This window comes from Numenius arquata, chromosome 8, assembly GCF_964106895.1.
Source record: "Numenius arquata chromosome 8, bNumArq3.hap1.1, whole genome shotgun sequence".
In the NCBI taxonomy this organism is placed as follows: domain Eukaryota; kingdom Metazoa; phylum Chordata; class Aves; order Charadriiformes; family Scolopacidae; genus Numenius; species Numenius arquata.
Window position 1 is genome coordinate 18,162,903 of NC_133583.1, and position 21,799 is coordinate 18,184,701.

Sequence of the window (21,799 nt, forward strand, 5' to 3'; positions counted from 1 at the left end):
TGCGTTCATGCCCAAGCTTGTGTTATTTCAACAACAAGAAACAGGTCTGGTCGAGGTTTTCAGCCTCACTTTTATTTAAGACGAGCTGTGAGCCAGCACCTAGAGGCAGGGTTTCTTCTCGTGCTTATGCAGCTTCTGACAGTGTTAGACCCTCCTGCAGCTCCAGAGGGAGCGTCTCTTTCCTGACGCTTGTTTCAGTGCCCAGTTTAGTTAATGGATTGAGATAACACAAATTTCTGTGCCCAGCAGAAGCCCCAAACCAGCCCCTAACGATACGCCGGATATTCAGAAGCTCAACACTTGAAGGATATTAAATGACTAAAACCTCCCAGCACGCAGCTGTGATACCTTCCAGGCATAAAGAGGACTTGAAATTCACACTCATTTTCTTTGTGTGAATAGCAAGGTGAACTTCACTTCCAAATTCAGCACTTAATACATGGCAAATATCAGATTCTCTGTAGCCTGGGAGGAGCGCGATTAAGCATTCATTAAGTTAAATCACATTCCACATACAAAAAATACTAAGACAATATTGTTTCCAACATTTACCCCCAACATTTACCAAGCTATCTCCATAAGAATTAGCTTGAACAATACATTCTGGGCCAAAATCCAATTATGACTAATTTTTTAGGGGCCACCAGCTTGGCAAAGAGCTTGGTAATAACCCAGTACATGTTTCTAAAAGCCGTGACTGGGGAATCCAAAGGTCTAATCATGTCTCCATTGGTACCTTCTCAGACCTTTCTTCAATGTAATAAAAAGAAAAGAACACGTTAGCTCTGCAGAAATAAAATGCTGGTTATCGCTGGGGTCTGTACAAACGGGGGTTCTCACAAGCCCGAGTTATTTGAGCCAGGATGTTGGTGTTAGTAACTGCATTCGGAAAGACATTTGTGCCCTGGAGAGAGCAGCTTGAAAAACAGATGTTTGGCAGCAATTCATGGCCATAGGGTTTTGTTGCCAAAACTGATGCAAGTGTGCCACCTGTACAAGATCTCCTCTCTCTTATACTTCATGCTTCTGCCCAGTGAGAAAGCAGGAGCCACCGTGTCCCCAGGGGAGAAGAGAAATGTCAAGCAACTGTGAAGCAGTTTCCCTTCTTTTTTCTTCCTTTTCCCTTCAGCTACTCTTTGCCTTTAGGTGAATGCAAACTTTAGGTGGCTTTAACAGCTTGGATGATGTTTCTTTAGAGTCAGCATCCAGCCACAAGCCAACACAGACTGTAAGGACATTTCTGCAGATGTCAGAGTTGCCAAGTTGGAAACCCTCCCAAACGGGGCACTGGGATGCCCAGTGCTGCAGCCGTCCCCGGTCCTCCCTGTGGGCCCACTCTCGGATGCAACACAGTCAGCATGGACACAGCACAGTCCTCTCACTGCCCACAGCCGTTCCACACAGCTTTATTGACCTCTGGGCTCTGGACTCCCACCACCGCTGGCTCTGGGAATCAAAAGCTACAAGCGCTCTTCAGCAACATCTCCTCGCACTGCTCCCTCCTGACAGGGCACCATTATAGCACCACGATGTCACACTGTGATGTCCCCACCATGCAGCACGGGCATCACAATGACATCTCAGAATATCCCATTGGTGCCCCCGTCAGCCGGCACCAGTTGGCCTTTGCTTGCTGACTGGAAGGACAAGGCCTGGCTGTCCAGTGCAATGTCCAACGAGGAAAGCTTTGGTCTCACTGAGACAGAAGAAATGGAAAGGGAGCCATCTCCCACAGCAACACCATCTCTTCCTGCTCCGGACGAGCTGGGGGAAAGAGCACCCTGCGATGCTGCCGTCCGAGAGTGGAAGGAGGAGCGGGATGTCCAGCCTGGCAGTGAGGGACATGAGACCACACGAGTCCCTCCTGTTTCCAACAAGAAGGCGGGGGAAGCTAATGAATTCACAGCCCTGCACTTTCCACAAAAGCTTTGGAAACTGGTGGAAAGCCCCCAGTTTCGTTCCATTTGGTGGAGTGCAGGTGGAAAATGTGTTGCCATCGACGAAGGACTCTTCAAAGAGGAGGTGCTGGGCATGGGAGGCCCTCAACGTGTCTTTGGAATGAACAGCATGAAGAGTTTCCTCCGGCAGATGAACCTGTACGGCTTCACCAAAGTGCGCCAGGATTTCCAAAGATCTGCCTCCCTGCCCGAATTCCTGGCAGAAGAAGCAGCAGCTTCTGCCCACAGCCAGGTACAGCGGTTGCTCTGCACTTCCACTAACGCTCGTGGTAGTCTTGGGGGAGAGATGGGCCTTCACATCAAATGAGGCCTCGCAACAGAGGGGATGGGGACGGTAGCGAGCGGTCTGGGTTTAATTTCCTTCTTGGTTCCTTTTCAGGAAGGTTAGAGTCAGTCTTTCTGACTGGTAGAAATGGGGATAGAATAGAGTTTGCTTATATCTGCTTAGTTTGAACCCGTTACATGGACAGGCTCAGCGTAACCAGGCTCAAAATGGTGGCAACTAATTCTTCTCCTTTGCTTCCTTAGATACTCCACTACTACAATCCCAGCTTTAACAGGAACCATCCCCACCTGCTGGAGAGGTGCAAGAGGAGGGTTGGTGTGAAACGGAGAGCCCCGGACGCCCCAGCGGTGGATGAAGGGCACCCCTCCACAAGCCCAGGGAGTCAGCCTGCAGGGGACACACCAGCACCCACCAAACGATGGGCTGAGGCACCTCCCGGCCTCGGCAGCGTCCCTCCACCTCCACCAGTAGCTGCTCCCACCCTTCCCCAGCCGGCCGGAGCAGCAGGCAGCCAGAGGCTCATCCCTCTGACCCTCTTCTTCCTGCTACCACCCAGCAGCCAAGCCCCGCAGGGTCTCCAGCACAATGCTCAGGCTGCTCCACGCTTCCCAGTGCCCGTGCTGGCAGCAGCCTCGGCTCTGCTGGGGCAAAGACCACCCCACTGCCCCACCTGCACCTGTACCCACAACCCTGCAGATGGACCCCAGCACGGCATGTCCTAAATGGAGCACAGAGAGTCATCAACAATTCCGTAGTTTCTAATTAGTAGCATTTTAAGAAGATAGATGATGATAATAGAGTTGTTAAGAAATAGAGCCTAGTAGAGTTGGGAATAAACTGTTTGGACAATAAACCTTTTCCAGTTGTCCTGTCCTGTTTGCACAGCAGAAGCCCAGACAGTTCATATTTGATCCACCAAAGTAGAAGCACTTCAATGATTTTGCCCAGCACTCAAGCTGAGATTCTTAGAAATCAGAGATCTTGCACCTACTTTCAGAGCTTCCCACATTTGCACAAACTCTTCCAGAAGCAAACCAAAGTGGGAACACAGGTCTGGCCAAAGCGCATCCCAGGAAATCGTTCCTTTTAAAAACACTAACCCAGATCTGGGGGACATCATTGCTACTGAGCCAGCTTCTACAAACCTCTGGGTTTGCAACACGCTCTCCAGCAGAATACACAGAGATTGCTCCTCACTTCACTCTTTCAAGACCACGGGCTCCAATGCGGGGGCACGAACCCAAGGGGGGGAGCAGGAATGGCCCCTGTGGTGCCGCAAGGAAATTCCAGACCTTCCCTTTATGGCAGAGCTAAAAAAAAAAGAAGAAATGAAGCTTCACTCTCGTTTAAGACATGAAGCCATGTTGGTGTCCACACTCGGTCCACTCCATTTTTCCCCCAGGCTCTTGCCTTCGCCAGCTCTGCAGGGAAACAGCAAAGTCCAGCCCATCTGGGCTTGCCTCTGCCTGGGCCAGGGCTTCGGGGATGTACCAGCAGTTCAGGAGACCCTCCTGGCTCTGCCCAAACACCCATCAGAGCTCTGCCCACACTCTCCTCACGCTTGGTGTCCTCACCTTCACCGCCCCAACGCTCACACCACGGGCTCATAAACCTCCCAGGGCCGGATCCAAATGCCGAAGGGAAGGAACTTGCTGAGTCCCACTGCCTTCAGATCAGCCCCTTCCTTTACAGACAGAGCACCTGAACCTGTAGAGAAGGGGCTGATTCCGAAGCTTTCCAGAGCAGGATGGATATTGTTGCTTCCCTTCCCACGTGTGAGAGAGCAAAGAGAAGCCGAGGAACCAAACCGAGGAAAGGGGTGGTTGCACACCTCCCATTTCTTCCATTGCCTTTGCCCAGCCTTTGCCGTGTTTCGCTTCCAGTTGGTCCTACAGAGCAGCCCCTTGGAGATGGCTGAAATATGGGAGGGGAGCATCGCCGGGGCACGGGCCTGGGAGCAGTGTCTTCACAGGACCGAGCCCTTCTCTGTCCAGAGAAGAAACGGGCAGCAAACAGGAAGAGATTTCTATTTTCTTCCATTCATGCAGCCCAGGAAAGACCTCCCCACACCACTGGACAGCCCACAGGGAAATAAAGGGGACCAGGAGGGACCTAGTCAGGGTAACACACAGGGAAGGTGAAGCAACATTTGGCTGAGGGGGGTTCCCCAAACCCAGCACTGCAGACACTGGCTGCAGCCCCAGCCCCGCTGCTCCCCACACTGCCAAAGGCTGTGCGGCAGAAGCTCAAGAGTCACCAGCACAAAAAAGACCGTAAGGACATTTCTGGTGGTGTCAGAGGTGCCCAGCTGGAAACCCTCCCAAACGGGGCACTGGGATGCCCAGTGCTGCAGCCGTCCCCGGTCCTCCCTGTGGGCCCACTCCCGGATGCAACACAGTCAGCATGGACACAGCACAGTCCTCTCACTGCCCACAGCCGTTCCACACAGCTTTATTGACCTCTGGGCTCTGGACTCCCACCACCGCTGGCTCTGGGAATCAAAAGCTACAAGCGCTCTTCAGCAACATCTCCTCGCACTGCTCCCTCCTGACAGGGCACCATTATAGCACCACGATGTCACACTGTGATGTCCCCACCATGCAGCACGGGCATCACAATGACATCTCAGAATATCCCATTGGTGCCCCCGTCAGCCGGCACCAGTTGGCCTTTGCTTGCTGACTGGAAGGACAAGGCCTGGCTGTCCAGTGCAATGTCCAACGAGGAAAGCTTTGGTCTCACTGAGACAGAAGAAATGGAAAGGGAGCCATCTCCCACAGCAACACCATCTCTTCCTGCTCCGGACGAGCTGGGGGAAAGAGCACCCTGCGATGCTGCCGTCCGAGAGTGGAAGGAGGAGCGGGATGTCCAGCCTGGCAGTGAGGGACATGAGACCACACGAGTCCCTCCTGTTTCCAACAAGAAGGCGGGGGAAGCTAATGAATTCACAGCCCTGCACTTTCCACAAAAGCTTTGGAAACTGGTGGAAAGCCCCCAGTTTCGTTCCATTTGGTGGAGTGCAGGTGGAAAATGTGTTGCCATCGACGAAGGACTCTTCAAAGAGGAGGTGCTGGGCATGGGAGGCCCTCAACGTGTCTTTGGAATGAACAGCATGAAGAGTTTCCTCCGGCAGATGAACCTGTACGGCTTCACCAAAGTGCGCCAGGATTTCCAAAGATCTGCCTCCCTGCCCGAATTCCTGGCAGAAGAAGCAGCAGCTTCTGCCCACAGCCAGGTACAGCGGTTGCTCTGCACTTCCACTAACGCTCGTGGTAGTCTTGGGGGAGAGACGGGCCTTCACATCAAATGAGGCCTCGCAACAGAGGGGATGGGGACGGTAGCGAGCGGTCTGGGTTTAATTTCCTTCTTGGTTCCTTTTCAGGAAGGTTAGAGTCAGTCTTTCTGACTGGTAGAAATGGGGATAGAATAGAGTTTGCTTATATCTGCTTAGTTTGAACCCGTTACATGGACAGGCTCAGCGTAACCAGGCTCAAAATGGTGGCAACTAATTCTTCTCCTTTGCTTCCTTAGATACTCCACTACTACAATCCCAGCTTTAACAGGAACCATCCCCACCTGCTGGAGAGGTGCAAGAGGAGGGTTGGTGTGAAACGGAGAGCCCCGGACGCCCCAGCGGTGGATGAAGGGCACCCCTCCACAAGCCCAGGGAGTCAGCCTGCAGGGGACACACCGGCACCCACCAAACGATGGGCTGAGGCACCTCCCGGCCTCGGCAGCGTCCCTCCACCTCCACCAGTAGCTGCTCCCACCCCTCCCCAGCCGGCTGGAGCAGCAGGCAGCCAGAGGCTCATCCCTCTGACCCTCTTCTTCCTGCTACCACCCAGCAGCCAAGCCCCACAGGGTCTCCAGCACAATGCTCAGGCTGCTCCACGCTTCCCAGTGCCCGTGCTGGCAGCAGCCTCGGCTCTGCTGGGGCAAAGACCACCCCACTGCCCCACCTGCACCTGTACCCACAACCCTGCAGATGGACCCCAGCACGGCATATCCTAAATGGACATGTGCAGAGTCATCAACAAGTCTATAGTTTCAATTAGTAGCATTTTAAGAAGATAGATGATAATAGAGTTGTTAAGAAATAGAGCCTAGTAGAGTTGGGAATAAACTGTTTGGACAATAAACCTTTTCCAGTTGTCCTGTCCTGTTTGCACAGCAGAAGCCTAGGATCAGTTCTTATTTCACCATCCAAACACTAAGCAGAAGCAGCTGCTGTGCCACCAGTGGAACCATTTCTGAGAAAATCCCAGTCTGGTTTCTTATCACTGAATAGTAAAATCCAGGATGAGAGTTAGATGGTGCACACACCAAGGTTGCCCTTCGCTATGACATCTATGAGACCTTGTCTCTTCTGCAGAGACATTCGCCCAAGGCCATGCCAGGAGATCAGGAGCTCACAAGTCTTGGGACTCTTCAGGTGACATTGCTGGGCCATAGAGCCATGGCTCAGCTTTTACCAGGAGGAGATAACCTATTACGCAGCAACTGCAGGAAGAACCTCTGATGAGAGCATTTACCAAGGCCCCGTTTAGCAAAGTGGATGTAACGGAAGCATCTGAAACAGGTGCTGCTTCATGCTGCCCTTCCTTTCCACTGAGCACGGGGTTCATTTCTCAGTGAGAGTTGGCTCATCACATGTGCTGCAGAGGGTGGTCCGCGCTTTGCAGTGGCTTTCGTTAACCAGCGTAAGAAATAAGGGTGCAAGTTTGTAAGTCAGTCCCCAGTAAACACACAGCGCACAGTCCCGTCATGGAGAGATTGCCCAAATTAGGGCCCAAGATCAGAGACCTGAGCGTGTGATTCCCCCATCCCAAGCTCAACATCCAGACAAAGATGCCAATGTCTTCAGCTAAGCTGGACTGGGGAAGCAGTGTTGCATCTCACGCCTTCTCCCGATCACTTTAAGAGAGGTATTGCTGAGTCAGCAGCCTGTGTTACAGGGATGGGTGATCTTTCGCATCAGTCCAGAGCTGAACCAGTTTGCATGAAGTTATCCAGGAGAAAAATCAAAGTGGGGACACTGGTTTCACGCTGCAGCCCTGCATGCCTGGGGAGGGGCGGAAGGTGGAGGTGGGGGGCAGAGTGGCCACAGCCACATCTTTTCACCTCTATCACCTCCGCTCACCTTTTTTCCCCTTTCCTCATCTTCTTCCCCCATTATCCCTCTTCCTATGTCTTTTCCCATAAATTTTCCTCTTTTTTTCCTGGCTTCTCTGAGGCGTGATGCTTCCACACCCCCTAGCCTGATGCACAGCCCTTGGCTGTGTCGCTGGGGACCCTCTCACCCCCAAATCTGCTGTGGCAAAAGACAAGGAGACGCTCGCAGGTGCTTACCAGTTTTATTAGCAGACCCACGGTCGGGTTTCCAGCCCCACTATGAGGGTTGCCAGGGCCGGTCACCCTGCCCTCCCTGGTGTCCCCGGCACGGTGGGGGGAGCTCACTCGGCAAAGCGCTGGGTGTCACAGCGAGGTCCCTGCCACTTGTCGTAGCACTGGCAGCTGAACTCCTGGGCCAGCCGGGAGACCTCGTTGCCGCTGGACTCCAGGCTCTGTGCCACCAGCCAGGGCTTGCCGGCTTGCAGGTCGATGGCGAAGCGGAAGGGGTCAAGGTGGAGGAAGCCCTTCTTGTTCTCCTGGCGCACGCAGCGACCCCGGCCGGAGCACAGGCTCTGGCTGCACAGATAGGCGCTGGTCGTCACGTTGACGACGTAGTGGCCCAGGGGCCCCTCTATGTAGTCCTTCAGCCTCAGACACATCTCCTGCAACATCATGAAGTGTCACAGCCCTGCGTGGCCAGGGAATCAGGGAATGGGGGAATCCCCGTGGGCAGTGCCACCTCCCACACTCACCTTGGAGGTGCTGTAGTTGAGGCTGCCCCAGAGGATGATGCCAGCGGTGCCCTGAGCTGCACTCTCCCCAATGGTGTTCACCAGGTCCTCCTGCACCCAAGGGGAGAGAAGAAGTCAATGGTGCCCAAGGGCCCGTTCCACCCCGACAGGGCTGAAGACTCCCCGGGACCAACCCATCAGCCTGAAAGGTGCCCACCATCCCCATGTCCCCGTCACCTGGGAGAGGAAGTCAACGGTGCAGTCGAAGGCAATCTGGGAGTAGGGCAGGACGGGGATGCTGCTGTTGAGGACGCCACGCTGGACGGCGAAGGCCTCGGCCACACGGTGTCGGACATAGGTGAGCGCCTTGTTGGTGCCATTGAAGATGGGGGGCAGGTAGATGCTGGGGTAGAGCGCCCGGCTGCTCTTCCAGAGCCACTGCAGCTCCTTGTTCCTCTGCTGCTCCACCGTTGGGCACGTTCCAGTGTAGGGCAGGCTGTGGAAATCGTTGTAGCAGTTGGGGAAGCCATAGAAACCCCAGTAGCCGTCAGGACGGAGGGTCTCACCCAGCTGCAGGGTCTTCTCCATGAAGTCACGGGCACTCTGCTCAAACTGCTGCTTGGCCTCCTTCTTCACCATGTCAGGGGGCCACTGCGGATGCTGCTGCCGCACCAGCTCCTCCGACTTCTGCCGGTAGATGTCCATGGAGCCCCAGTTGCGGACCCACAGCGGGCGCCACTTCTCCCAGTCGATGACAGCCAGTCCATCATAGGCAGGGTTGGGCAGGGTGACCTCGATGTCATGGGTGGCCTGGCGAAGGTGGGCCTCCAGGCTGGCATTTTGGGGGATCCCCCCGTTCACTGGCACCCCCTCGGATGTGTAGTAGGGGAGAAGCCCCAGCTCCTTGGCATAGAAGAGGGTGATATCCTGTCCGATGAAGGACTGCTGGTCGTTGGCCAACACATCGAAGATCTCCAGGTTGAGGGTTACATTGTACTTCCCAGCACAGCGCTCCGTGGGGATGTTCCAGATGGTGACAAAGGGGCGGTTGAAGAGGACAGGGCTTCCAGGCCCCCCGGCACCGACCAGGGCAGGCAGGAGCAACAGGAGGATCCAGCAGGACCACCCCGATGCCATGGTGCTGGCGAGCGCAGGATGGGCCCCAGAGCTGCCTGGGGAGAGCCGAGACGGGCTGAGACCAGGGCAGACCCTGGGCTGGAGCCAGCATTAATCCACACCCCGCTCCCCAGGCGGTGCCAGTCCCCGAGGGTTACCTCTCCCTCCTCCTCACGTGAAGTCCCCGAAGTTATCAGCAGCCGGACGGAGCCCAGCACGGCGGGCCTGCAGCGGGGACGGCAGCGTGCCAGCCCCGGGTAATGGCCCTCAGCGGCGGGCCCGGCCGGGGAGGAATGCGCAGAGTCAACACCCGGTGACTGGCCGGCGATGAGCTGGACTGGAAAGACAAACAGACACAGGCGGGGTGTGGGGAGGCCAAGGTCACGGGTGACAGACGTGGGCCGGGCCGGGCCGGGCCGGCGCCGCTGGGGAAGTGGAGGGCATCAGCCGTCGGGCGGAGGGCACTGCTGGGAGGAAGCTCACAGCATCGGGCAGGACCTGGCGGCACACAGCCCGGGGAACGGTGGTGGGACAGGAGGGCACTGTTTGGGGACACACGTAGCGGCACAGGGCAGCAGCCACAGGACGGCACCCCCTGGGGACACGCGTGGGGACGCAGGAGGCACGGAGGGCACTACTTGGGGACACGCAGGCGTGGGGAGCGCAGCCGCAGGAGGGGGCTGTCCGGGGACACGCACAGCAGCCCAGGGGTGCCGGAGGGAAGGTGGCTGTGCCACGCAGGGTCGGGCGTCCTGGCACCGCGGGGCCGTGCCGTGCCCACGGGCAGGGCTGCCACCCTGCGGCTTGGGAACAAGAGCCACGCGAGGGCAGCGCCTGGGGACACTGGCGGCACAGGGGCGTCCCCGGTTGGGCTGTACCCACCCCGGGCCGCGGCGCAGAAGACGGTCTCCCCACGCGTCCGCCCCGGTCCCGAGCGGTTCCACCCCCGCGGGGCGAGGGGGCGTGGCCAAGGCGGCCCAGGGGGTGGAGCCTGGGCGTGGCCTGCGGCGAGGGGCGTGGCCACGAGGCGGTGCCGCCGCAGCCTCCACGTGGGTGGCCCGGCCGTGGCTCCCACCCGCGGCGGCGCCACGGGTGGTGGTGAGGGGGTCTCACCACCGCAGCGCCTTCCCCCCGCTGCAACACCCACCGCCGGCTCCCCCTGCCCAGCCCAGGGCAGGGCAGCCGTGCCAGGGAGCCAGGAGAGGAAAGAGCAGGGTGACCTGTGCCCCCCCCGCCCAGCTCCCCCAAGTCACCCCACACCCCACGCACACTCCGCACAGCTTTATTCGAGGTAAAGCACTTCGGTGTGGGGCAGCGCACAGGGGCTCAGCACCATGCAGCACCTGCTCCCTGCCCCCATGCCCCCCTTACCCCCATCCCTCTCCTTACAACAGGAGAGGGGACACCCCCCCACCCCACGCCCACGCCCCCAACCCTGCCCTCCATCCCCATGGGGAGCACCTGCCCCGCAGCAGAAGGACAGAGGTTGGGGCGACCACACAACTCCTTTCCCCCCAACCCCGAGCGTGGGGCAGCCCCCCATAATGAGCTGCCTCAGAGGCAGGGTAGGGACATCTTAAATAGGTCCCCTACACCGCCACAGAAAGGGGGTGCTGGGGGGGTGCAGCTCAGTCCAGGGGGGTTAGCGCCAGCTTGCAAGCAGCAACAGCACCCCAAGTCCCAGCGGTGCCAGGGGGTCAGGGGCATGACTGCGGGGGCCAGCAGGCACCTGGCAGCCGCTGCCCTGCCAGCCCTGGTAGCAGTGGCAGCGGAAGTGGGTCCGTAGGAAGAGGGTGTCAGCAGAGGACAGCTGGCCCTCGGCCCAGAAGAGAGGCTGCTGGGGTTGGTCCCGATCCCGGCGCCGCAGCTGGAAACTGGTGGAGTTGAGGTGGAGGAAGACATCGGCAGTGCTGTCCTGGCGCCGGCAGCGACCCCGGCCCTGGCACAGCGCTGTGCTGCAGAGCTGCGCCGCCGTCGTGACATTCACGATGTAGCGGCCCAGGTCCTCCTCCAGGTAGTCCTTGAGGATCTGGCATGAATCCTGGGGGAAGGGAGGAAATCAGGGGCATGTTGGGGTACCCCTGGGAGAGAAGCACCCCAGCCCAGATGGAGAGGACACTCCAACCTTGAACCACCGGTCCCCCTCTGGGGACAGGTGCCACCTCACCCATCATCTACCTCCCCACTGGCACACTGACCCCAAACCTACCCGGTTTTTGGTGAAGTCTGCGTCGCCCCAGAAAATGGCCCCGGCTGCACCCAGTGCTGCACTCTCTCCGATGGTGGAGATCAGGTCCGGCTGTGGGGACAGAGCCTGGTTAGTGCCCACAGACCCCATACAGCACCCACACCCCCCAGCTCAGTGACCCCAAGGAGCCCAGTGGGGGGGTCAGGGAGGCAAGACCCTCTCCTGTTCCAGGCCACAGGGAGAGGGCACTGTCCCAGCTCCTTGGGGACAAGGCTTCTCAACACCACCCTCTTCCTCAGAGACTAAGCCAGCACAGCATGGGGGCTGTGAGCTCACGTACCCCAGGGTCCCAGCTGCTAAGACCCAGGAGTCCTGCAGCACCTTCCTGGTGATGGTGACCATTGGTGCCAGACACCTTGCCCATTAGGATGGGTGATTTGTGACACCCCATCATCCACCCACGGAGGGGTTGAGCTGGGAGTCCCCATGCCATGGCTTCCCCCTTGGATGGGGGCAGGCTGCTCCCCACCCTACACAGGGACAGCCAAATCATGGGGTGCGGGTGACACCATGAGAGCAGCCACCAGCCTCCAGAGCCATCCCACTCTGTGGACTGGGACTGGACAAGGGCAGAGAGACCACCTCGGCTGACCCCAGAGCCCAGATGCCTGGGGCTTGGGACAAGGATGTTCCAGTGGTGCAGCCCTACCTGGCTTAGCACGTCCAGTTTGCGGATGTAGGTGGGCCGGGTGTAGACAAAGACGGGCAGGGAGTAGCCGTCATGGTGCTGCTGCGAGATGCGCATGGCCTCCATAACCCGTGCCCGCACGAACTTGCGGCTGTTGGGAGTGGATGCTAGGAGCACGTCGAGGTAGATGGAGGGGTAGAGGGCTGTGCTCTCCCTCCAGAGCCATGCCAGCTGGTCATTGCGCGTCTTCTCCACGTCCGGGCACTGCCCGGTATAGCTCTCCTTGTTCTTACTGTAGTCGTGGTTGTAGCAGTCAGGGAAGAGGTAGAACCCCCAGACCTGCTTGGGGCGGAAGCTCTTGGCCACACGCAGGGTGCTCACCATGAACTGTCGGGCGGCCGACTCGAACTCAAACACCGCCTGCTTGTTCACCTCCTCGCGGGACCAGGTGTGCCGCCGCTGGGACACCAGCTGCTGGGACACCTCCCGGTAGATGTCCTTGGGTTTCCAGTTGCGAGCCCAGATGGGCCGCCACTCCTCCCAGTCGATGACGGCCAGCCCCTCCTTGGCGGGCGAGCGGATGTACTTGCCAATGCCATCGTGGAGACGGGCGAGGTGCTCGGACAGGCTGCTGTTTTGGGGGACGCCGCCGTTGACGGGCACGCGCTGGCTGGTGTAGTAGGGGTAGAGCCCCAGGCGCTCCTTGTAGAAGATGGTGAGGTTCTGCCCCACGAAGCCCTCGTTGGGGGAGGCGTGCAGGTCGAAGAGGCTGAAGTCCAGGGATACCTGGAAGCGGGGCTTGCAGTCCTGGGTGGGCACGTTCCAAGCCACCAAGAAGGGCCGGCGGGTGAGCAGGGGCGCGGCTGACGGCTTCTCGGGGGGCTGCCGGGCCAGGGCCAGCAGGGCCAGCCAGGGCACGGCCACCACGGCCACCGCGCAGCCCCCGCGCATCCTGCCCAAGGAGGGGCCTGGAGGCAGCGGGGAAGAAAGGGGGTCAGGAGCGGGGGTGGTGGTGGTGCGCTCTGCCCCCTGCTCCAAGCCCCTTCCCCACAACCCCCGCTCCCGGGATATCCCGCTCCCAAGCGGCTCCGCCCGCTCCCGGTCTGGCTCCCTCCCGCTGCCTTTGTCCCAGACCGGCACACAAAGCGCCGGGGCGCGGCGTCTCTCCCCCTCCCTCCCGCCCCCCCTTCCCCAGCCCAGCTTCCCCCGGCCGAGTCTCACCGCGGCTTCACGCCATCCCCCGCCGCGGGCTCCCACCGGCGCCGCCTCCCCCCCGCCGCCCGCTTTAAACCTCCTCGGCCCGCACCACCCGCGGGGGCGCCGCCGGCCCGCCCCCCCCCGCGGCACGGGCCATGGCGGGGCCGCGGGGGAGGGGACCGGCGGTAGATCCGACACCCTCCCCCCCCCCATTCTCCTCACACACACACACACACACTCACCTCCGTGGGGACGCGGCAGCGGGCAAGGCGCGCCACCCCCACCCCTGCCGGCGCGCTTGGTACGGCCCGGGAAGCCACGCCCCCCGGCGCGCGGCGGAAGGGGGCGGGGCGGCGGGGGGCCGGTAGGGGGCGCCGCGGGGCGCGTGGGGCTGCGGCGCTCGGCGGGGCCGCGGGGGGGGCGGCGTGTGTGTGTGTGTGTGTGTCCCCAAAACGGTGGTGACCCCAAAATGGTGGTGTCCCCAGGGTGGTGGTGACCCTGGGTCGGTGGTGATCCCAGAATGGTGGTGACCCCAGAATAGTGGTGACCCCAGGATGGTGTCCCCAGGATCACATTCTCCCCTAAATGGTTGTGATCCCAGGATGGTGGTGACCCCAGGATGGTGGTGACCCTGGGTCAGTGGTGACCCCCAGGATGGTCTTCCCAGGATCACATTCTCCCCAAAATGGTTGTGACCTCAGCACGGTGGTGTCCCCTGGATGGTGGTGACCCTGCAATGGTGGTGACCCCAGAATCACATCCCCAAAATGGTTGTGACCCCAGCACGATGGTGTCCCCTGAATGGTGGTGACCCTGCAACAGTGGTGACCCCAGAACAGTGGTGACCCTGGATGGTGATGACCCCAGGATGGTGTCCCCTGCATGGTGGTGACCCCTAGAACGGTGGTGACCCCAGAACAGTGGTGTCCCCTGGACCGTGGTGACCCCAGGATGGTGTCCCCTGCATGGTGGTGACCCCTGTAACGGTGGTGACCCCAGAACAGTGGTGTCCCCTGGACCATGGTGACCCCAGAATAGTGGTGACCCTGGATGGTGGTGACCCCAGGATGGTGTCCCCTGCATGGTGGTGACCGCTGGAACGGTGGTGACCCTGGAACCCTGGAACAGTGGTGTCCCTTGGACCATGGTGACCCCAGAACAGTGGTGACCCTGGATGGTGGTGACCCCAGGATGGTGTCCCCTGCATGGTGGTGACCTGTAGAACGGTGGTGACCCTGGAACCCTGGAACAGTGGTGTCCCCTGGACCATGGTGACCCCAGGATGGTGTCCCCTGGATGGTGGTGACCGCTGGAACGGTGGTGACCCTAGAACAGTGGTGTCCCCTGGGCCATGGTGACCCCAGAGTGGTGCTAAGCCCAGAACAGTGGTGACCCCAGAACAGCGGTGTCCCCAGGACAGTGCTGTCCCCAGGGCGGTGCCGTGCTGGGCAGGACGTCCTGTGCGGGGCCGGGGCTGTCGGTGCTGCTGACTCAGCCATGGCCCCGAGGGTTTCCTGCCCGGAGGGGACAAGGGGGACTAGGGGGGCAGCAGGGCCAGGGGGCCTTCCTTCCCAGGGCACTGCCGAGGCTCTGGCGGGTCCCCCCAGGTGGGCAGTGGGACAGACAGGGCTCAGGGACCAGCCGTGTGGCAGTCCCCATGTCCTGCCTGTCCCCTGCCAGCTCTGGCCGGGGCCGGGGGCCATCGGGGTGTCCCCGTGGAGGAAGCGCCGGGGCCAGAGCGCGAGGGTGTGCCGGGGCTGGCGGGGGAAGGAAGCGGGGCTGAATCCGCGGAAGCGCTCCCCAGCCGCCCGCAGGCTCCCAGGGGAGCGGGCGGGAGCGCCGAGCCCGGCATTGTGCGGTGCCAAGCCCAGAGCCGCCGGCACCCGCAGATGGCTCTGGTTAGTGGGACCCTCTCGGGTGCCAGCTTTGGTGACAAAGCTCGCAGCGAGAAGGTGATGGTACTGCCCGGGAACGGGCACAGTGTCCAGGCTGGCCACTCTGAATCCAGCTCTGCCCGTGGGCAACGGCGGGAAACTTGGGAGAGGGGCAGGGAAGGTCGGTCATGGCCAGGCGTTGGCTGCCAAAACCCTCCGGAGAGATTGTGGGGAGCCAAGAAATCCCAGCGCCGGCGGGCGCTGCCCTTCCCCACAGGGCAGTAAACAGGCTCCCTTCCCTGGCAGCAGGAACGCCTAAAATTTTCCATCCTCCGCGATCTTGTGCACCAAAGGGACCCGGCCCCGCCAGCAGCGGGGTGGCCAGAGGGGTCACACGCAACTTTCCGCTGCTGGGAAGGATGGGAGTCCTCGACGCCATGCAGCTCCCTGCCCGGCATCGCCTGCCTCAGTTTCCCTCTATCCCTTCCCACAGCGAAGACCCTGGATTTTGGGAGGGGGGAACCGGAGGGATCCATCCTCCCCTCTCCCGTCTCCCCCTGCTGAGCATGAGATGATGCTAAACCCTTTCCAGCCGGGCTGGGGGGGGGAGAGGGGTGTGGGGCAGGAATCCCTCATGAATGCCGGATAACGGGACGTTAGTCACATCCGCTCGTGCCGGACAGGTCCGGGCAAGGTGCAAGAGGAACTTGGCTTGGGGACAGAGTGGCCATGGGGACAGGAGTGGAGGTCAGCACCCACCTCCACCCCTGGCCGGGTGCTGCCCACATGGCCCTGCCCTGTGGGTGGCAGGAAGGGGACTGTGGTGGCCCTGGTGGACACGGAGCTGCTCTGTGGCGAGCCACAGCCACCCCCTTGTTTAACCTCCCAGAGCCGTAAAGCCCCACGCAGCCACACGGTCTCCCTCGAGGCCACCACGGTCTGTCCCTCCTGGAACTGGGGCCCCTATGGATCACCAGGCAAAAAATCCCAGAGCCTCATCCCCCGCAAGCAGAGGCGCTGGCAGGACACACCGCACCACTCACTCTCATTACAGCTTTCGTCAGCGGCTCGTTTCCGAGCCGGCTTGCGCGGAGGAAATGATGAGAGGTGGCGGCGGCCGCAGGAAAACATTTGCAGGGCGGCCGGGGGGCACAAAGTGAGATCACGCTCGTCCCACAGACAGCCAGCACCGCTCGGGGACAGGCAGCATCCCAGCATGGGGTCAACCGGGTCCGAGAAAGCCGTCAGGCCCCGGTGATTAATGAGGCGCTGATTTGGCAGTGAAGGAGCGGACAGGCGGATCCTCCCCGCCACGACGTCCAGGTCCCTTGCTGCCTCCCGGGTCCCTCCAGACCTCCCCACATGGAAGGGGAAGAGGGACCTGAGCTCCAGCCCCACTGAGCTGAACGAGAAAACTACATATATTTATATAAACACATTTTAGTTTTATATTTAAAGGATGTCACAGCAGCTACGAGCCGAGTCACAGTCCAACAAAGTCACCAACTCCTGCTAGCACTGCACGCCAAACTGGAGCACCTGGAAACGGCCGTGACCCACAGCTCCTCCACCACCAGTTCAGCCACGTGTGCACAAACACCCCCTGCCCAAAAAAACAGGGGGCCTGGAGTGCCAGCACCAAACAGGCAGGCACGGCAAAGCCAGCCTCCCCTCAGCTCTCCAACATCTCCTCCTTCCACCCGTGGGCTCAGCCACTCGCCCTCCCCAGTAAGACAGCTCTTGGACTTGCGGGCTCTACAAATAATTTTATTGAAATTTAACAAAAGTGGACAGATGCACTGGGAGGAAGGACCATAAATAGTGTACGTTTCCCAAACCCACGGGTCCTACCCACACGCTAGAGGAGCAAGGAGCCTAGTGTCGGTGAGTACGGTTCGGCTACACATCCACACGGGAAAGCACAACGTCGCACAGAAATCGTAAAAAAAAAAAAAAAAAATAATCAAAAGGAAAACCTTCCTTTTTTTTTTTTTTTTTTTTTTGCTTGCTCCAACACCACAGTGGACACAGATACTATTTACAGCGACCTTCACATTTTCAAGATCCCTCCGGGTGCTCCCGAGGCCCTGTTGCCGCAGGAGGGCTGGAGGCCGGCAGAGGGGAAAGAGGTCTCGGGGGGCTGGCTGCTCGGGGGGACCAGCCTGGGAAGAAGCAGGGCAGGACGCAGCTTGGTGGCAGCCTGCGGAGGTTCGCTGCTGCTCCGGTGACATGGTGGGGTGGGAGAAAGAGTGGGTTTTTCAGGGCGGGAGTGGGGGGGAAGCATGTTTGACGCGCTGGGGGAAGGGTGGGCAGCCTGTCAGGGAGGACAAAAGCATCCTCACTAAGCCGGTCTGGGTCTCTGCCCCCTCCCAGGGTTTAGGCCCTGCCTTGTCAGCAGATTTTTGGCCAGCAGCCAGGCAAGGGGCTCCTAGTCCGGGCAGGAAAAAGGCACCAACCCCTTCCCCGCTCCTCCTCCACCTTCCCCCTGTACCGGAGGTGGGTTTGGCGCAGCTTCCCGAGCCCACAGACAGCAGTGGGGCAAGGCGGCAGGGGCAGCCCACGGCTTTCTCTCCTCTTCCTGGGGACAGCAGCTCCTGCTCTCCTCCGGAGCCCAAGGGACACCCTTCTCAGGGAGATCCAGCCTGGGAGAAACTGGAGAGCAGGTGGTGCGAATAAGAAACACTTCAGTGGGGGATTGTTTTAAGACAAGACTCTTTCAAGCAAGCAGGAGAACAAAAGATGTCGAAAGAAGCGCCCAGCATCACAGTGTAACGAGCTCCCTGCCGGAGCCCAGCCCAGCCCTGCCTGCTTCCCTGCCCGGCGGCAGCCAGCACATCCGCTTCACCCTCTGAGCTTCACCCTCCGAGCTTGCTCCTCTTGATGGGAACAGCGGGTGGTGGGGACGTGAAGGGAAGAGGTGGTGACAGGAAGATGGCAACAGCCACGCCGCTGTTATCTCCCTGAAGCCGGGAATGTGGCCCCGCGCCTGGGCGGCTCTCGGCAGGCACGGGGATGGATACATCCAACGTAGACGCCGACAGGGCTGGCGGCCAAGTGCCAGCGGCTTAAATTAAAAATCGAGGTAGCGAACATCTGAAGTGCTTAGAAAATAAGTAAGTTCTGGAACGAAAGAGGAGGAAAGCCGAGCCGGCTGCTGCGGGGAGCAGGCTCTGACCCAGTTTAAAGCTGTGCCCGCTGCCCCACGGCCGGTCCTCCTCTGCCCACCCGGTCTGGGGGTGGCCGAGCAGGGAGGCAGTGGCTCCCAGTGCTGGCGAGGGACAGCACGGGTCCTGCAGCGGTTGGCTCAGCACCCTGGGACCCGTACGTGAGGCTGAGAGGTTTTTTGGTGCTGCCAAGGTGACCCCAACCTTCTCAAGCAGGAGGAAAGAGGAGAAAAGAGCAGGACCTTCCGGGACGGAGCAGAAAGCCTCCCTTTAAAGTGCATCGCGTTTCTCCTCCTGCCACCAGCTGGGACACGGGAGGAACCATAGTTCACATCGCCAGGGAGATTTCCAAGCCGGGGCAGGCACACCGATCGATTGTTTTCAGGGACCAAGAGGGAAGAGATGATTTCCTTCCTGCTCGGCTCTGTCAAGGCCCACCCCACCAGGAGGTATGTTCAAGACAGGAGCAGGAGTGAGGATGTTACAAGGAAATGCCTTGCCCAGCAGCCCGGCCCCACAGCAGGTGAGGGATGGTGCTTGGCAGGAGCCAGTTTGCTAATGGGGGAGGCAAGTCCGCTGCAGAGCTGGGGACCTTGCTGCCACCAGCAGTGGCCATGGATCGCAGAGATCTGCTGCGGGCAGAGGGACTGCAGGCAGCAGTGAAGCCAACCACCCCTGAGCCAGCGTAAGCGGGGAAATGCACAGGAGGAAGAGACTGAGGTCCAAGATAGCGGAATCTGATCTCCGTCCCCTTCCCAAGAGGAGTGCAGCAGCCAGCTGAATGTGCTTTGAGACTGGGCCCCCCTCAGCCTGCCCCGTTTATCCTCCATCAACAGACCCATCCAGGGGAGCATCACGTAACACCCGTGTCAAGCGACACGCTGCGACACTGGCCATCTAAGCACTGGGCCTGAGGGGTCTCGGGGCCCCGGACAGCGCGTTACCTTGCCCTGGCTCTCCCTGGGCCGCATACCTGAGAAGCAGGGGATTTTGTCTGGTGAGAAGTGCAGGCTCGCTCTCCCTTTAACAGCTCAAACACAGCAGCTCGTTTGCAGTTCCAGTTACCCATCAAACATCGGCTAGAGGCTAACAAAAGTATTTTAGTCTTCTGACTCAAGCGAGGATGTTTGTAAGCAGTCATTGCACAAGGTCACCCATCGCCTGCGAGGAGTGCTAGCCAAGCCCAGCCCGGCCTGCTCCGTCCTGCTTCACCTCTGGGCGAGGGGAGAGCCGTCGTCCCCGCCGCACGCCCAGAGTCCTCCTCAGGTGGGAACGCGACGCAGCCTCGCCTGGTGAGGCTGGGGGCGGTGGGGCAGGGCCTCCCGCCCACGGGCAGCAATGTCTGGCAACTCACACTTCACAGATGATCACCGGGAAATCCACGTGAATGCGAGGGTGCTCTAGTTTCACTATGCCCTGAAAGAAGCATCAGTGGTGAGCAGAGGAGACCACCAAACAACGGCCCCAAACCCCAAGAGTCACCCCGTACGCAGGACACTGCGCCCTCAAGGAACAGGAGTCTGTAAAGCCGCCGTGACACCAGGTACGCCTGAACAGCAGCAAGCAAAGCAAAAGCAGTTTGCCTTTCGAACTCATCCCTGGAGAGCCGAGGACGGTGCGGCTGGTGGCCACACATGGCGGGTTCGGAGCTCAGCAGAGCGAGAAAGGAGGGAGCTGCTCTGCCAGGCACTGCCCGTACAGCAGCTGGTGCGTGACTGGCAGATATTGGCCGTCTGGGCTTTTCATCCGGCACCTTTCATTCACGGGATTTAAAAAGAATGAAAAGAGCTCTCTGAGAGAAAGCAGCCAGGGCAGCTGGCGCACAAGAAAAGCAGCTTTCTATCCAGAGGGGAGGCTGCTGAATGCACGCTCCCTCCACGTCAGCTCAGGCGCCTTTCCCATGCTCCGTCCAAGCCTTCTCCTGTTACAGCATTAGGAGGACCCGATGGCAGGTGGGGGGCTGGGGATGGAGGGGGGGGCTTGGGGCTGGGGCTGCATTCCCAGAGCCAGAGAAAAGCCTGGGCTGGCAAAGGGCTATTTAGTGCCGGTGTTTGCTCTCTATGGCTCAGCCAAGCTTTCCAACCAGATGGGTTTCAACCCACACTGATGAGGGTTAGGAGACAGTCCCACAGCCCAAGCCTGCCTCTGCGAGAATGCCAGCCTGGGGAGCAGTGCCAAATTCTTCCCCCCCACCATAACAGCCTGTGCAGTGCCCAGAGGGGTCTCATCCTTGAGAGCACACCAGGTGCTCGCTAGAGTCAACCCTTTCTGCTTACTTGGGAAAGACTCCTGCAGGGTCTCTCTCCAGCCCTGGTTTGATCCTCCCTTTTCTCCATTTAGGCCCCCAGAAGCTTCCCTACATGCAAACTGTCCTTCTCCTGCACCGAGACCCTCCACTGGCGTCCCAACTCCTGCTCAGTTTCACCCCAGTTGCTTATTTTAAGAAGAGACTTTTTCACTGAGATGGAAAACACATAGCTGTCAACACCACTGTCACTATTGAGCAGCCCGAGGGAACGTATGCACTTGTGTCAGTGGGTGGTGGGCTTTGGCTGCTGCTCCCAAAGCCAGGGCCTGGCCCGCCGCAGCAACGTGACACTGGCTGAGCAAGTGCAGCACCCCGCACCCTGGGGAAGGCGGTCAGTGATGGGACACCACAGCCGTGCATGGCTGGGTGACATTCTGTGCCCCACAACACACACTCAGCTGAGCGATCTTCCCCAGCCCGGCAGCTCTAAAGGGCTGGGGCACCACGTCTCTCTGGAAAGGGGTCGGGAGGGATGAGCAGAAAGCCTTCACCTTCCTGACAAGAAGACGCCCTGGGGGGGAAAGGTAAAGCCGTGACTTCAACCGTCACTGTGGTGCTCTGGCATTCACTTTCCGCCACCCTTCTCCACACGCTACCTGAGGTATCAGGTTCTTGTGGATCCTCTTCAGCTTGGCGCGCTTCCTCCCATTCTTGGTAACGATTGTCTCCTCATAGAACTCGTGGGCGAGATCTCCATCCTCATCGTAATACATGGAGCTGCCGAGAGGAGAGGGGAGGCGGGTGAGTAAGGGCCTCCCGATAGCTGCCGGCTTCCCGCACCCCGAGAAGCGGAGGGAGCCGGGGCAGGCCGGCACCACCAGCCCTGGGTGGGCTGCAGCGACCACCCGCTGCCGGGGCTGCCCTCTCCTCCCCCGGCAGGCCGGGGCCTGTCCCCACGGCCATGTCGGTGTCGCTGATCGGGCAGGCCTGGACCGACGCCCCCATTGGTTACCATGGCAACCACACCCCCCCCCTTCACCCCCTCTCCCTCCTCGGCCTCTCACCCGCGGCGTGTGAAGACGAAGGGGGTGGCGGCGCGCGCGGCCCGCGCCCGGGCCAGGGCCTGCTGCCCGCCGGGACCCTCGGCGCCGCCGCCGCCCGCCGCCGGGGAGGCGAAGGGCCACAGCCCCCGCGACTTGGAGCCGCTGGTGCCCATGGCGGCGGGGGCGGCGGGAGC

At 60.1% G+C, this 21,799-nt stretch overlaps 3 protein-coding genes across 4 annotated transcripts; all 3 read right to left on the reverse strand.

The window, feature by feature from the left end:
* Positions 1–7,581: 7,581 nt before the first annotated feature.
* HYAL1 (hyaluronidase 1) lies at positions 7,582–9,224 on the reverse strand. Its single transcript, XM_074151986.1, has 3 exons — positions 8,325–9,224; positions 8,109–8,198; positions 7,582–8,018 (listed from the first exon to the last, which is right to left on the reverse strand). The coding sequence occupies exons 1-3, from the start codon at positions 9,222–9,224 to the stop codon at positions 7,698–7,700; spliced, it is 1,311 nt and encodes a 436-aa protein (XP_074008087.1). The 3' UTR covers positions 7,582–7,697.
* Positions 9,225–10,469: 1,245 nt separating this feature from the next.
* On the reverse strand, positions 10,470–13,674 carry HYAL2 (hyaluronidase 2). 2 transcript variants are annotated; one of them, XM_074152023.1, is made up of 4 exons: positions 13,515–13,674; positions 12,101–13,047; positions 11,413–11,502; positions 10,470–11,244 (listed from the first exon to the last, which is right to left on the reverse strand). In XM_074152023.1, exons 2-4 carry the CDS (start codon positions 13,028–13,030, stop codon positions 10,846–10,848), a joined length of 1,419 nt encoding a protein of 472 aa, XP_074008124.1. In that variant the 5' UTR covers positions 13,031–13,047; positions 13,515–13,674; the 3' UTR covers positions 10,470–10,845. The 2 variants fall into 2 exon arrangements, with proteins under 2 accessions (XP_074008124.1, XP_074008122.1); XM_074152021.1 differs by lacking the exon at positions 13,515–13,674 and adding an exon at positions 13,301–13,343.
* Positions 13,675–19,664: 5,990 nt separating this feature from the next.
* Positions 19,665–21,778, reverse strand: TUSC2 (tumor suppressor 2, mitochondrial calcium regulator). Its single transcript, XM_074152324.1, has 3 exons — positions 21,627–21,778; positions 21,219–21,339; positions 19,665–19,730 (listed from the first exon to the last, which is right to left on the reverse strand). Exons 1-3 carry the CDS (start codon positions 21,776–21,778, stop codon positions 19,665–19,667), a joined length of 339 nt encoding a protein of 112 aa, XP_074008425.1.
* Positions 21,779–21,799: the final 21 nt, after the last annotated feature.